Genomic DNA, 16,128 nt, shown 5'->3' on the forward strand with positions numbered 1-16,128 from the left:
GTGGGCCTCAGGAATTCCAAGATGAATTATACATGGACATTGCCTCCAGAGAATTTAACAAGAGCCAGAGACCTACAAAATTAATTGCAGTACAGAGGAGAAAGGGAAGAGAACCATGAAAAAGAACGGATAAGCCAGGCGTGGTGGTGCACCTCTATAATCCCAGTACATGGGAGACTGAGATGGGAGGATCGCTTGTTTGAAGATAGCCTCAGCCATGCAGCAAGACTCTCAGCAACTTTGTAAGACCCTGTTTTCCCCCAAAAAAGAAAGGCTGGGGGTCTAGCTTAGAGATAAAATGCCTCTGGGTTTAATTCATAGTAATACACACACACACACACACACACACACACACACACACACACACGCAGAGAGAGAGAATGCACTCTAGATAAATGCCTTGTGCCTAAAGAAAACTGAAGAGATGTCATCTTTCTTAGAACTTGAAGTGGGCCCTTGATATAGTAAAGTAGATAAAAAGTCTTTCCAGATGGAAGCAATCCTGTCTGAGAAAAAAAAAAAAAGGTGTAGGGCATATATTGGGTACAATAAACTTGACTAGGACACAGAATATATGAAGAGGACACTTGAGGGAAATGTATGCAAAATATATTTTGAGTTACCTCTGGCCAAATATAACATTTCCATTAAGAGCTCATTTTCTGCTTGATAGGTAATAGGAAGCCCATTGAAGTTTTCCAGGAGTAAAATGAATCGTTGAGGACTTTGTTGCAGGAACATTAACCCTAGGACTCTGTGAGGTCTAATTGTCCCAAAGCCATGATAGCCAAAACGTTTCCTCAAGTTTGGACAGAACTTGTATCTGTAAGTCAGTGTCACTTGAAAGGCTGTGTTTGCTCTGCTCACTCTTCTTGTGTGTATCCGCCCACTTCTTTTAGGTTCTTAAGCACTTTCACAGTCTCCATGTCTGCACCCCATTCTCTATTTCCTGGTGTCCGTTTTGAACCTTGGTCGTAATATCTCTGGGCATTTAGTTGTCCTTCATGTAAGGATTAAAAGAACTTTTTCCCTATTCTCAGTACTTGCAACAGGTCTGTTAGTCTTAAACAAATCTCTTTACCTTAAAAATACCCCAAGCCATATAACTGATCATGTTTCTCTCTTCGTGTTGGTAGCTACATTATTTGTATGTTATTTTAAAAATATAAAACTATACAGCAGGCATTTTTGTCCACTGATCTTAAATCTGGCTTTGTCTTTCCCACTTTTAGTTTTCGTTTATTCGATCTTTCTTTCTGTTGTTTCTCTTGTTAGGATTTACATACTTCTTCTATCTTGAATAAGTTAATATAGATAAATACATACTCCAACTTCTTATCTCCAAATCTCAAGACCTGCTATTGACTCTAATGGAATCCTTGGATTTTGTTTCTCTTCATGGTCTGCTTCAGAGTTTAAACTTCTAGCCTTTCACCCTACTTACTTCACTTAGGCTCTGTTCCATTAAATTTTAGATTTACTCTAGCACTCATCATCTGGACTTGTTTTATTTATTAGTAGACTTGATAGGTGGCCAAATTAAAAGAGGTCCCAGCAGACAGAACACGTTGCAGAATTAGCCTAGGGGACCACTGAGAAAGCATGGATCTTTGAATGATGTCCCATCCATCGTAAGTTCTCAGAAAATGCCTGCAAAATGAAAGAGGCACCTAGGGAAACCATAACAGTGCATTTTAAAACTTTAAGTGGATGTTTTCTTCACTGGTTATGTTTTTATTTATTTTAGTAATAAGAATCTTTTATATTAACATAGTGAAATATATGATGATAGTGGATCTTAGAATCATTTAACTTTCAATAACAATCTTAGTGTCCATGATAACTTTATTTTACTAATTACATAGTCTTCTTGCCCATTATTGACTTAGCATATCCTTGAAACATAGAGCCTCAGTAAAAGATTGGAGGACAAATGGCCAAGTCCACAGATAAATAAATGATGGAGTTTACCTCACTGAGCCGGAATTGCACTAAGACCTATATGGGGCAGTATTATTTCTCACTTTAGAGATAACTAAATGAAGCTCACTGTCATGATGCCTGGCCAAAGTTAGGGCCTAAATTTGGAATTCAAACTTTTACTTATGCTACTCTTCACATACTATCATGTCTAATATATACCTTCTTTTATATAACATCTGTAAAATACAGTGCCATTCTTTGATGGTGCCAAACTTAAAAACATGAAGTCATCCAACCCTCTACTTCTTTATAGGCGTGGTCTTGTTACCTTTTCCTTTGAAATATTGCTTCCTTTGTTTCCATTCCATTGACACCAACTAGTCCAGGCCCTCATAGCTTCAGCTTCCTATATCATACCATAAACAGCTTGAAATGTGCCTTAAAGCCATCCATAGAGACTAAACGTACCTGCTGATGCTAGGGAAAGCAATGCTAATGATATGATACCTAAATAATGAATCTTTCATATATTTTAAACTGTTAGTTTTGTTGTTCTGACAGTTAAACTGTATGGGCTATTCCTCAAAAGCTTATTTCAATTTAACAGAGGTTTAGACAATCATCATTTATCATGAACACCAAATCAAAGAGCATTTCTTCAGTCTGTGGTGAGGGAAATGTCAGGAACAGAGGCTGTACAAAGGAAGTATCCTGTCTTCATATATTTAGACGTTACGTATACTCCATAATTTTGTAGGATTGAACCCAAGGCATTTCACCTCCATACTACACCCCGAGCCCTATTTTTAACTCTTTATTTTGAAAAAGGTTCTCACAAAGTTGTTGAGGTTGGCTGTGACCCTGTGGTCTTCCTGTCCCTGCCTCCCAAGTACTGGGTTTACAAATGTGTGCCACCACGCCCAGCTATACCCCACATTTTAAGAGTGAGAAATTATTACTTATTAGATTATATAATATGGATTATTAGAGATCACTAGAAACGTGCAATAGTTGCTAGGGTTATGTGCTAGTGGAGGAGTTATTTTTATTGCTGTACCCTGTAAAGAGGTTTGATAACATATATTCAAACTATTACATGTGTATTTATTTCATGCAACCTGAATTACAGTGTTAGACTATGTTATTTGACTTAATAAGTACTGTTGGAGTTCACATTGTAGATGAAAGATGAAAGATAGTCCCTGCGTTTCCTACTCTTTTAATACATGCATTCATATTAATAGCATGATTTTATTCATCACTTTAAAACTATTGCCTTTTAAACTGTATTTAGTAAAAATAAAAATTGACATGTGTAGAACAGTAATAAATTGAAAATCAAAGTGACTCCTATCTTTTTGGTAAGATGTTATATTTATCACTTCTAGAATGTCCAAAGCTAGGTAATGATATTGAAAAGTAGGTCTCAGACATTACATTAATTGTAATTTTTAACTTATGATTTAATAGCTTTAGGGGATTTTTCCATAGTTATAGCACAGCCTTTTGTTTATATTTGGAAGTTGCAGCATCCTTTATGATTCTGGTTTAGAACAAAATATTTGTACCACTGACTTAGGGGCATGAATCTCTCTGGTCACCTATGACTTGCTCCAAAATGTACTTTATACTGCATACTGTGAAATTGGAAAATCTGTTCTGTGTGTGTTCTAATGGATGTAACGGTCATTAAGTATATGAGTCTTCTGACGTTGTAATCAGATGTGATTCAGTCTGTTAAGTATCCATGAAACAACATCTGCTTCACAGAGTGACCTTCTGCTAAGGAATACTTAGCATCTATTAGTAGATCATAGTGCAGATCTGCCTTATTTGAAATGCACTAAACTAGAGTAGTCGACTGCTGTTTAGCAACTAGCTTGTAATAATTTATTGCAGTTAAATAAAGCTTAAAAAAACTCCATTAAATAATTATAGGGATTATATGCATTTCGAAAACCTTTGTGTTCTACCTAAATTACCCATTCAATTTCAGGGTTGGTTTGTTAAAAAAAGCTGAAGTCTAAAGGCACTTTAGGGGAGCTGTCAGATGCTATTTTCTGTAGGTGTTAATAAAACCAGATGAAAAAAAAAACCTGAAACAAATTAAAACCAAAAGCAATTTTGCCATCTGTTGTATATTAATTAGAACTTTGCATACCAAGGGTAAACTTGCTCTTAGAGAATGTCACTGAGCACCCGCTTAATAGAATAATATGCAAATCTATTAGACTATGGATTTATATGCAGTTTTTAATTCTAATTCTTCTACAAGCAGATCCCCAAGAAATTGGTGGTTTATATATATATATATATATATATATATATATACGTGTTCATATATATAATGAGTTTCTTTTCTTTCCTTTTCAGAGCAACCTGCAAACAACCAAGGCCAGTCCACCCTGCAGCCTTTGCCACCTTCCCACAAGCAGCACTCCACACAGCACCACCCGTCCATCACTTCTCTCAACAGAAACTCCCTGACCAATAGGAGGAACCAGAGTCCGGCCCCGCCGGCTGCTTTGCCCGCCGAGCTGCAAACCACACCCGAGTCCGTCCAGCTGCAGGACAGCTGGGTCCTTGGCAGTAATGTACCACTGGAAAGCAGGTAACGCCTACAGCTGAGACTCTCAGAGGCTTGATGGTTAGACCCCACGTCGTACCTGCATGGGCAGTACATATTCTACTTTAGTTGAAAAGTCTTATTTTTTTTTTAGCACTAAAATTTTAAAATGAAACAAGGCCAACCTTTTTCTCATTGAGAACTTTATATATATTCTCTTCTTTCCAGCTGCAGGTCATTGGTAATTGTTTAGTTGCTGGACCAGTGAGCTTTCTCATTCTTTTTACACATTTCATTTCCCATTGAGAGGTGAAAATAAATGACCTCAGTGAAACTTTTTCTTACTACTGTTGGGTTATTTTTTTTCACCTGAAAATTATCAGGCAGGTGAAGAAAAGGAAGGAGATGTAAAATGTGATTCTGACATTCATGCATTCTTAGGTTGTATTGTCTTTATTGCATCATAAAGCTAGTGGACTCTCAAGTACAATATTTTAGAACATGTCAGATGACCATTTATTAAGAATGTTTTTAGTTTCTCATAATATGAGGGAAATTAGACTTCCTCTCCAAAGCTTTTTCTAGAATCATTTCCTGAGACACTCTTCGTTCTCAGACAGTTCTAATAGAAAATTTTCTTTTCAGTGAGCTAAAATCTCTATCCCTGAAAATTCCCTCCTCTGGTTATAATCAAACAACTAGTAATCGAAAACTCTACAAAAACATTTTGCCCCATTTTTATATGATGGTCCATGGGTGTCTCTCAATCTTCCACAGGTTCTAGGGTACAACTTCTGATGTTTCAGTGAGGTTCTGAAGTGGGGACTTCTAACACAAGCTGGCTGGCAGGTGGCTGTCTGTTTATATAAAAATAAATCAAGATGGGCATGGTGACATGTGCCTGTGCCTGTAACGTCAGTACTTGGGAAGCTGAAACAGAGTATATGCCAGGTTTGAGGCCAACTTAGCAAGACCCTGTTTAAAATTTTAAAAATAAAATAGGGCTAGGGGTATAGCTCAGAGATAGAATGCTCCCAGGTTCAATCCTATAGTAGCACATCAAAAAAACAACAAAATATAAATCAGTAAAAACTGTGTTGAGCTAATCCATATTATTATTCTTTAACATTCTTTATTAAATATCTCATGGTACATAAAATTTTACCTTATGTCTTTGGACAGACACTCAACCACCACTGTCCCCTTTATTTTATGAACTGCAATAAAGAGTGGTGCCTTACCTTATTAGTCTTCTCTTGGCCGCTTTGCAGCAAAGTTTTCCTAACATTTCTTTATTTATTTCTTCACTGCCCTAGGCTTTCATTAAGCAGAGCAAAAAAAAAAAAAAAAAATCATCATCATAAAAAAGCTTAAAAATAGAAGTCCCTGGACCCCCTGAGAGAATTTCCCTCAAAATCTCAAAATGCCCTGCTCTGTAGAGCCCCTGGCGAACTCCAGCATTTAAATTAGCTGCTGGATGAAGAAACTGTCTCACAGTGAATGAATTTCTATTTCTTGCCATTAGCTGTGTGATCTACACCAATTCTGCCCTGAGGATGAGCTAGCAGGAGGTCCTCTCAGTTGTCAACAATAAAAATCTGTCTTTTCTTTTACTCTTGACCTAAGAACAAGGTTCCAAAGAGCTCTTATCTTTTTATCTATAGTGTCAGCCAACAGTAGTTGAGTTTTATTGTTTATTTTGTATTATTGAGCACTCTTCTGGGAGAAATTAGAAAGAGAGAGAAAAGGAAAAGTAGGCAAACAGCAGAGTTTAGTTTCACCTAAGACAAAGAGTCATGTACACAGATTCTTTTTTTCCTGAAGTGATTAGCACAGAGCTAAATTTACCCGGCGTAATTAATTAGCACACACCGAACAACTAATCAACACTGATTCACTATTGTCATTTGGAAGAATTTTATTAGGAAAAAAGTAATTTTCCAGTTGAGTCATCAAATTGAATGTGGATAATTACATTGTAGTTGACAATAATTGTTTTGACAAATATTTATGAAATATGTCAAGTTAAATCACCAGAAATGTGTCTAATTTTAGTGGTGTTGGATAGCGCAAAAGCTTCTTGTTCTGTCAATGAGAAGTTAGTATTCCTTGAAGGCATGTGCTTTACTGAAGAGATTTGGAATATATTTGAGAGATAAGATGTATCTCTCCTCATCTATTCCTCATACTATACTAACAAATTTTGTTTGGAAGGATGTTCAGGAAAGAAAAGTAACTGGTTAGAAGACAATCCATTGAAGCCACATGCAATATTAAGCTGGTTTCTCCATGTACAGATCATTTAAGAAGTTATTCCTCATCTAGAGATATAGTTCAGTAGTAGTATAGCACTTACAGAGGATGTGCAAGGCACTGGGTTTGGTCCCCAACATTACAAAAAAAAAAGAAAAAAGAAAGGAAGGAAAGGAAATCATTCCCAAGGTGCGTAGTTACTGAGGTTTTCTTCCATTTTGAAAGCAATACCACTAATAATCCATCAATGGAATTATATTAGATAGTCTTAAGATGTGATAGAGAGAGAAATCAACCAGCTGTTATCTCACTAATGAAAAGAGTGATGAATAAAGAAATTGTGTGTCATGTTAACAAGTTTTAATCCGTAATATAGTTTGGTTATTTTCTCATTATCCAGGGTAGTGTTGCTAATCAGAAAATAATATTTTAACTTGCACTACTTACTGAATCAACCTAAGCAGTGAAGTGAGAAATCTCCCACTGTACCAACACAGTACTACTGTGGATTTTTTAATAGTCTCACTTGGTTGGAACTCTGGAGGTGAAGAACCAGTCTTATTTATCATTGATTTTTCCTTTTTTAGTTAAGGTTCCCTATTGAGCATGATTCTCAGGCTTGGTTTCAGCTACATTAACAACTTTATCCCAGACTTCTGTCTGCCTTTATTTTAAAATCTAGTGCATCATTTCATCTTTGGAAATTATTTTAACTTTTACATAGACTCATTGTTTAATTCTTACTTTTCTGAAACTGCCATGTAAAGGTTATGAGCTGTAAAGTAAATTCAGTTATGTATAGATAAGAATCTAGATTTTTGTCTTTTTGTCTCCTTCCTTTTCCTCCTCTGAGCACATATTGGTAATAGTTGGTTATAAAATGGCCCGTAATAATCCGTGAAAATCCTAGTAATGTCTAGATTTACAGTTTATGTGAATCGGTAGCGAAGGCATAAACAAGATTTTCTCCCTTATCCCATATGATTCAGTTTAGTTTTTATTTGCATTTTCTACCAAGTACTTTCTTACTTCCATGAAACTGTTTATTTCTTTTCTCTAAGGAATTTAACATTTGCTCCTCCTAGAGACAATCAATATTATTGTGCACTGTACATTTCTGCTCACTAAATAGAGTAACTCTCATCTATGCTCTGCAGTGAGTTTCAAATCTCCTGTTGTCACATCAAGACCCAAATAAGCATTTGCACTTGATAAGCAAATCTTAGTGATGTCAGGATTTCCATTCTAGATTTAGTATCTTATTATGTTCTATAACAATCAGTGCCTAAATGTAACACCAAATACTTGCTTAGAGTTTTCCTTAAAATTCCTTTCCTTGAGATCACTCTTCTTATACTTTGGATGTTTCACATTTAGGGCATTTGATAGTATATAGCTTGTCCTTTGTTTATTTTATACTTGAGCTGGTTCAGTGTGTAATAAGAGCTGCTACAAGAATACAGAGCAGCTGAAGAAAAGTCTAAAATTGATGCAGGCAGTGCTTAAAGGTACAGTACAGAAAGGCTTCTCCTTGAGAAGTCTTGACCTTCAGCAGTTGGAATGTTAATTGCCTCCTAGCTCTTCATTTCTATATGTGAATTCAGTAGCTTAGTAGTTACCTGTTGGGTGTTAACAAAAAAGGCTCATTTGTAACCATTTAATAAAAAATTTATTAAAGTCTTGTTTTATTATGAGGTGTACTTTGGCATCAATAGTTCATTAGTTATGGTCTCATAGCTTTTTACCTTACAGTTCAGTAATGCTTTGCTAATTATTAATGTATGAAATTGCATATTAAATTACCTTTTTATTAGTGCATTTTTAATTTAAATATTGAAATGTCCTAGGTGGCTTTAATGTAAGATCAATTGCTGTGTTTTTTAGAAATGTAATACCTAAACAGAAGCATTGTTTACTAAGATTGATCCTTGTTTTCTTTCTTTTACTTTCACTTAAAAATGGTCCTAGGGAGACTGCCAGGCATGGTAGCACACGCTTGTAATCCTAGCGGTTGGGAGGCTGAGACAGCAGGATTGCACAGGTTTGAAGCCAGCCTCAGCTATTTAGTGAGGCTCTCAGCAACTTAGTGAGAACCTGTTTCTAAATAAAACATAAAATAGGTCTGGGAGTATAGTCTAGAGATAGAAAAGCCCCTGGGTTCCACCCCCAGTACCACACACACACACACACACACACACACACACACAAGTCCTAGGGAAAGTCAAGACAGTCATACAAGTGCCAGGTCTGAGTCAGGCTTTCCTATAAACACTGAGGACAGCATCCTATACATTGAGACCTCATGGCACGAGGAGATTTTTCCAGTTGAAAAATTGTACCTTTACTTCTTTAAGGATAACCAGCTACCACTGGCAAGGTAGAAAGACATAAAGTTTTCCATAATAATGATTGGGCTTCAAGTGACATGTGCCAGGGACTGTAACTCATTGGTTTAAACTGACCAAGTAATGCAGGATCTTCCTGTTAAAGATAACTTGGGAGACCCTAAATACTGTGGGGAAGGAAAATACCACACAACATGGAAAAGAGATGCAAAACATAGTAGCTAAGGTTACTGAAAATACATTTAAAACCATTGCTGTTTGTTATTTAAAAACACAATAAACATATCTAAATTTACCTATAATGTATCTAAAATTATAAACAAGTAATACAGTTTAGTTGGAAAGCTAGGCATGACTCATAGCTTGTAATGGCAGCTACTTGGGAGGCTGAGGCAGAAGGATCATGAGTTCAACGCCAACCTGGACAGCATAACAAGACCTTGGCCCTGTCTCAAATAAAAATTTAAAAATTCTGGGAATATAGCTCAAATGTAGAGTACTCCTGGGTTCCATTTATTAGCTAACAGAATTTCATTAAAAAGTCTACAAAAGCATATGTGTGCATTTACAAATATAGGAATAAAGAAAAGGAAGATATAAATGTACAAAAATTGGTTAGGTGGTGTTTATAGTTTATATTTAAGGCAATCTTCAAATTGTGGCTTAAAAATCTCACTATGAGAGGAAGAGAATTTAAGAAGCTTCTCTAGGCCAAATTCATTACTGAAGCTCTTTAGTGACCATGTAATTCATTATCAAAACTAAGACATGTCTATAGCATGCACTGATGCTGTCCTGGACAAAGAGGGATGTAGTGTTACCATTCAGAGTTTTGCTTCCAAGACTTAAATTCATTTCAAGCCTGTAGTATTTCATACTTGGGCAAATAAAAACAAACTTGAAGGCAGCTTTAGGTTGAATACACATGTGATTCCAGATTTGAATGAACCTGCTTTCTATTGCTAACTTGTAGCAAATACTTAACTTTTTGTTTGTGCCTTCACAGCAAAAGCTTCTGTTGGTTTCCAAAATATGTAACTCCCAAAATAATATGTAAAGTATTTGTCAATATGTTTCTTCTCACTGTATCAAGAGAACAAAGGCTGAACAAATAGTGAAGACAGTATGTTAAATGAAATTTTATTCAAAATTTTCAGGTTTAGCCATATACATGTCAAATATTATAAATATAAAGGTAAATCTGTATTCACAAAAATGTAAAACAAAAATACTAATTTGATTCTGAATTTACTCAAAGAAAGAACATCAGTATGTCTCATTAGCATTATAGTTGGAGTCTCTCAAATCATTGTCTTACACCAAACTAGAGGCTTCATTCTAAGAAAGTTTAAAATAAAATTCAAAGGTGATTATTATGATAAGTGAAAATGAAAGCATAATTTTTAATGTGATTTATTATTATTATTATTAATTATTATTGTGGTACTGGGGTTCCTGGAAACCCTTCTACATCTGGGCTACACTCCCAGACCTATTTTATACTTTTTTATATTTGGAAACAGGGTCTCTTAAGCCAGCGCGATCCTCCTGTCTCCGCCTCCCAAGCGCGGGGATTACAAGGGTGTGCCACCACGCCCGGCTGATATTATTATTATTAGCCATTGGAAATGCTATAGCTTCATCTTGGTCATGTACCTATGTCATATAATAATTAAAATGAGAAACCAGGCTGTACACTAATTTTAGGTGTAAAGATAATCCCCAGGAGTCAACATTGATATATGTCTAAATAAACCCTAGTCGATACAGTAGGATATAAGACGTAGTTTGGCATCATGAGAACAGCAAGTGCTTTGAGGTAAGATAGACCTGGTTTAAATACTCAGCCCACTATTTTAACTATGTATGTAATCACAAATGATTTAAATTTGAGGTCAATTTCCAATACAGTAATACCTATACAAAATAATATCATATGGAGGAAAGCTTGCCAAATGCATGTATGTCACTATTATATGAACTACATTATAATGTGAGACTTTAAAATATGAATAAAAGTATATATAAAAGTAGTGTCATAAATATTAAATGAAAAATGTAAGTAAGGCAGCTAGCATGTGATAGATGTCCCATAAATGTTTTCTAAATAATGACCAGATGATAATAACAACAACTGCCTAGGCAAGGATACCTAATTGGTTAACCATGGAACCAATATCACTTATAAAGAGTTCTCCTCTAGTGGGGCGTGGTGACGCACACTTGTAATCCCAGCATTCAGGAGGCTAAGACTGGAGGATTGCGGTTCCCAGACAGCCTCAGCTACTTAGTGAAGCCCTCTGCAACTCATTGAGACCTGGTTTCAAAATAAAGAATTAATAAATAGGGCAAGGGGTGTAGCTCAGAGGTCGAATGCCCCTGGGTTCCATCCCCAGACCCACCAAAAAAAAAAAAAAAGATCTCTTTTCAAATTATAAGAAAAATATTTATCTTAGCCAGGCACAGTTGTACATGACTATAATCCCAGTAGTTGGGAGGCAAAAACAGTAGGATCTCAGGTTTGAGGACATCCTCAGCAACTAGCAAGACCCTGTTTCAAACAAAAAATAAAATCAGGCTGGAGGTATAGCTCAGAGTAGAATGGTTCTGGGTTCAATCCACAGAAAAACCAAGGTGGTGGGGAGGAGAGAGGGAGGGAGAGAAATATGTTGATTTGTCTTAATTGGGCTATGTCTAACTTTTCATTATGTTAGGTAGGCGAAGCTTAAAATTAAATCATAACTAATATTGCTAGAATGAAATATCTTGTTTTTTTTTCCACTTTTCTTTTCAAGAAGTAGGTGCATTTTTTGTAGGTAGGAACTCCAAGTCTGTTCATTTTATTCTAGAGAAGAAAAAATCTCTTCAAATAAAAATGAGAGACAACTATTCATATACTTGAGATATTTAATAAACTAAAGTAGTAAATGTTTAGATTGAATCAATAGCAGCCTTGCTAGACGCATTGTCTCCACATTATTCAGGAATTAGACCCCAATTATATTTAAGGTGTTGGAAGCTTCAGGTGTATTTTGTGCCTGATGAAGGCACTGTCCAATGAAGTGGGAGTGCTGTTTTGTTTAGTTGGTGTGGACTAGTTTCTTTTTAATGGCAATTTAAACACCAAGAAATATGCATTAATCATTTACCATAGGCCCTAAGTTATGTTTGCAAGCATAATTTCAATAAATTGCAATACTACATATCTTGATAATGTTGAGTTCTGGATAACCAGCAATCTGTATAAAATATTAATGTATTTTAATATTAATTTCTTTAGTACCTAGGGAAATGAATTCTTGATTACTTGTGACACATTTCTAGTCACTTCTCTGAGAACATGATCAAAGTAAAAGGTCACGAGTGCCTTTACTCTGGTCCTAGTTAATGGCTGTGATTTAATCGTTATCTTCTTCTGAATATGACCTATGCATTTTGAAACACCCTCTTTCTCTTCCTCAGAAACTATTTTTTGAGGCTCTTTAAAAAATCCTGATAAAACTTTACTAATATTCTCTATGAAAATAATGCCTCAATCACTTTTACCTGATCTTTGTGTGTACAGATACAGTATTGTATATGTAAATATGTATGTGTTATCTTTACTCAACATTATTGCTACCTGGTGATTTTATCTTTTCCCCAAAATTATTTTTTCCCCATTTTAAAGCTGTGTGGTTTTCCCTGAAAATTTATCCTTTGGTTTTATCACCAATTAATTTATATTCTGTCAAAGATAATTGCTTATCTTTTCCTGCATTTCTTCATTTATCCTTGATATACTTTTGCCTGTTTTCTTTCTCCTTGTATCACACATCTGAAGTAAAGCCTGTTTTCTGTTAAAATCATTCTGAGAATCCTTTCTTCTTAGCCCACAAGATTAAAATTCTTGGACATGCAATTAACCAACTAAGCTTAACAAATTCTCTGTGAAAACCCCTCTGATTCTGTTCTGACTCTCTTTATGATTTTATAACTTCTCACCTCATATTCTGAACCACTTAAAATGCTACTACCAGAAACCATCTTGTTCTAATTGCATCCTGCACTAATATAAAATTGCTGCTTTCTGTTCATGATATACTCAAAAAAGCATTGGTTTTGAGACAGACAGGTCTGATTTAAAATCTCAACATCTGTCTAACTATGTAACCTTGGTCTGGGCACTCATACATTCTTATCTTATTTTTTCATAAAATGGGATTGATAATACTTTGCAAAGATTTTAAGAGGATTCATCGAAATGTCATATGTAATGTACCTCTGCCACTTGAGTTTCTTTACTTTTCTTTATATTTCTTTCTTGTACCTTTCTATTTAAAAGAAAAAAAATCAATTTCTTGTTAACAAAGGTAAATCACCACTATGATGATGAAGAATTGATAAAGACAATGAAAATCATCAAGAAAGAATATGTCAATTAACTTTTGTAAACAATTAGATACCTTTTTCCACTTTGGAGTCTTTCGGTTCTGGAGATTGGGACCCAGCACCTCATGTGTGCTAATCAAGTGCCTTGCCCATGGGCAACATCACCAATTTTTTGTGTGTGTTTGTGGTACTGGAGGTGGAACCCAAGGGCTTTTCTACCTTCGGGCTATACTCCCAGACCTATTTTATATTTTATTTGGAAATAGGGTCTCACTAAATTGCTGAGAGCCTCACTAAGTAGCTGAGGCTGTCTTCGAACCTGTGAGATCCTCCTGGCTCAGCCTCCTAAGCGTCGGGTTTACAAGCGTGCAGCACCACATCCAGTTACATCACCTTTTTTTTTTTTTTTTTTTTTTTTTGGTGGTACTGGGGTTCCTGGAAGCCCTTCTACCTCCGGGCTACACTCCCAGACCTATTTTTACATTTTTATTTGGAAACAGGGTCTCCTAAGCCAGCGCGCACGTGGCTGGCTTCGAACCTGCGCGATCCTCCTGTCTCTGCCTCCCAAGCGTGGGGATTACAAGCGTGTGCCACCACGCCCGGCCAACATCACCTATTTTTGAGACAGGGTTTCACTAAATTGCCCAGGCTGGCCTTGAACATGTGACCATCCTGCCTCAGCCGCCCTAGTAGCAGGAAGTAGAGGTATGTGCCACCACACCCTGCTTGAGAATTTTATTCTCTATTTTGAAATAGTGTCTCACTGAGTTACAAAGGGCCTCACTAAGTAGCTGAGGCTGTCCGCGAACCGCGATCCTCCTGTCTCAGCCTCCCACATGCTGGGATTACAAGCATGCGCCACCATGCCTGGCTAGAAAAAAATTTTTTTGACAGTAAGAATAATCACTAATTCCTCAACTTAGTTGGGGCCACTTCTTAGAGGACATAAACAAGGAATTTTCAAAGACAAGGTTTGTTTTAGAAGAAGACAGTGATGAAAATATGGGTAAGAAATTATTGAGATAGTGGGGATACAGTGGTAATGCATAAAATAAAGCCTGAATCCATGTGTGCTTTCCTTCAGCAAGTATTAATTAAAGTTTTACAGTGTACCATTGTGAAAAAAATCACTTATAGAGGATCTGGAGATGTTATGACTGCTTTTGAAAGAGATAAGCTATGTTCCAGAATGAATTTCAGGTTTGGAATTAATCTTATAGATTATTGGATTCTACCTTCTTTTTTAGGCCCATGGAGTAATCTGCCTGAGGTCACATGACTAGCTAGGGGCAAAACCTAGCAGGATCTCAGGTCTTAAATTCTCAGTTCATTTTCTTTTCTTCTAGTAGTGCCTCTTAAAATTTGTTTATTGCATCTAACAAAGGAAAAATTTCAAACCCCAAATATGTGTGCCTAGAAAATTTTTAATTATATATATATGTAGTAATGTGCTAATTATATGTATATTAGCATATATATGTAAGACTAATCATTTAAAACATTAAATATTTTATAGAATTTTATTTTGTAAAATATTAATTATAATTTTTATTCTAACAATTATATAAATGTTATTGTTGGTTATTAGTCTCATTTTTCTGATGTTTGGTCTGGCGTTCTAGCCAACTAATTGGCAGTTGTTGAATTTTCTCATCTTTAAGTAAATAAGGACAAAACCCACTAACATGCCTTATTTAGGGAGGTTCATAAGCAGTTTAGAAAAGTGGAAATTATTGCTGGGCTTGGTGGCGTACGCTTTCAATCCCCGCGCTTGAGAGGCAGAGACAGGAAGATTGAGCAGGTTCGAAGCCAGCTGCGCGTGCTGGCTTAAGAGACCCTGTTTCCAAATAAAAAATGTAAAAATAGGTCTGGGAGTATAGCCTAGAGGTAGAAGGGTTTCCAGGAACCCCAGTACCACCAAAAAAAAATTAAAGAAAAGAAAATTGGAAATTATTACATTTGATATACACTTTTTAGGGCAACACTGTATGTTGGTGGGAATATTTCCAAATGTAAACTTCCAAGTAACCTCTCTGTCTTAAGGGTTTCTTTGGAGAAGCAGTACTGCCTTGCTCATTCTTGAGTACTATCTTTACTCTGAACAGACAGATTACAATTTTATTTTTGTGTATGGTACATTCTACTTCTGAGTTATACCCCATTCCTATTTTTATTCTGCTCTGAATTTAGAAGCTTTCTACTTCTGAGTTATACCCCATCCCTATTTTTATTCTTTATTTTTAAACAGGGTCTCACTCTCACTAAGTTGCTAAGGCTGGCTGTGAACCTGCTATTCTCCTATCTCAGCCTCCCATGTTCTAGACTTACAGGTGTTCACCACAGCACCTGACTAGACTGTTAAATGTATGCTTGAGAGCAAACCACTGAAGCACTTCTCAGAAGAAAGTAGCACAAATAGATCCTCTCCTTGTTGTACAATACCTTATTTGGAAGGTTTCTATATATTTGGGTATTTATCCCCGAGATAACTGGGTTATAAACTCTTCTATGTGGCTAAACAAAATTTTTAAGATCATGCCACAACCCGTCATCAAGTATTGTGAAGAATCTTGTATTTAAGTAAGCACATGCAAACTACAGAAACCAACAGCTGAAAACATGGCTGGTAACTTCTCCTCTCTTAACCTCCTCTAGGAATATCCCAGTAGA

The 16,128-nt window shown here is 36.0% G+C and overlaps 1 protein-coding gene across 10 annotated transcripts in view; it reads left to right on the top strand.

Moving 5' to 3' along the window:
• Positions 1 to 16,128, top strand: part of TENM3 (teneurin transmembrane protein 3) — a gene marked incomplete at both ends in the record, with an annotated part of 500,748 nt that overhangs the window by 281,922 nt on the left and 202,698 nt on the right. For all 10 annotated transcript variants that reach the window (XM_080710678.1, XM_080710680.1, XM_080710681.1 and 7 more), the window contains one exon: positions 4,297 to 4,534. In XM_080710678.1, the coding sequence (XP_080566804.1) occupies positions 4,297 to 4,534 (238 nt within the window). The remainder of the gene's footprint in view (positions 1 to 4,296; positions 4,535 to 16,128) is intronic.

Source organism: Muscardinus avellanarius (genome assembly GCF_963383645.1).
Source record: "Muscardinus avellanarius genome assembly, chromosome: 14".
Classification (NCBI taxonomy): domain Eukaryota; kingdom Metazoa; phylum Chordata; class Mammalia; order Rodentia; family Gliridae; genus Muscardinus; species Muscardinus avellanarius.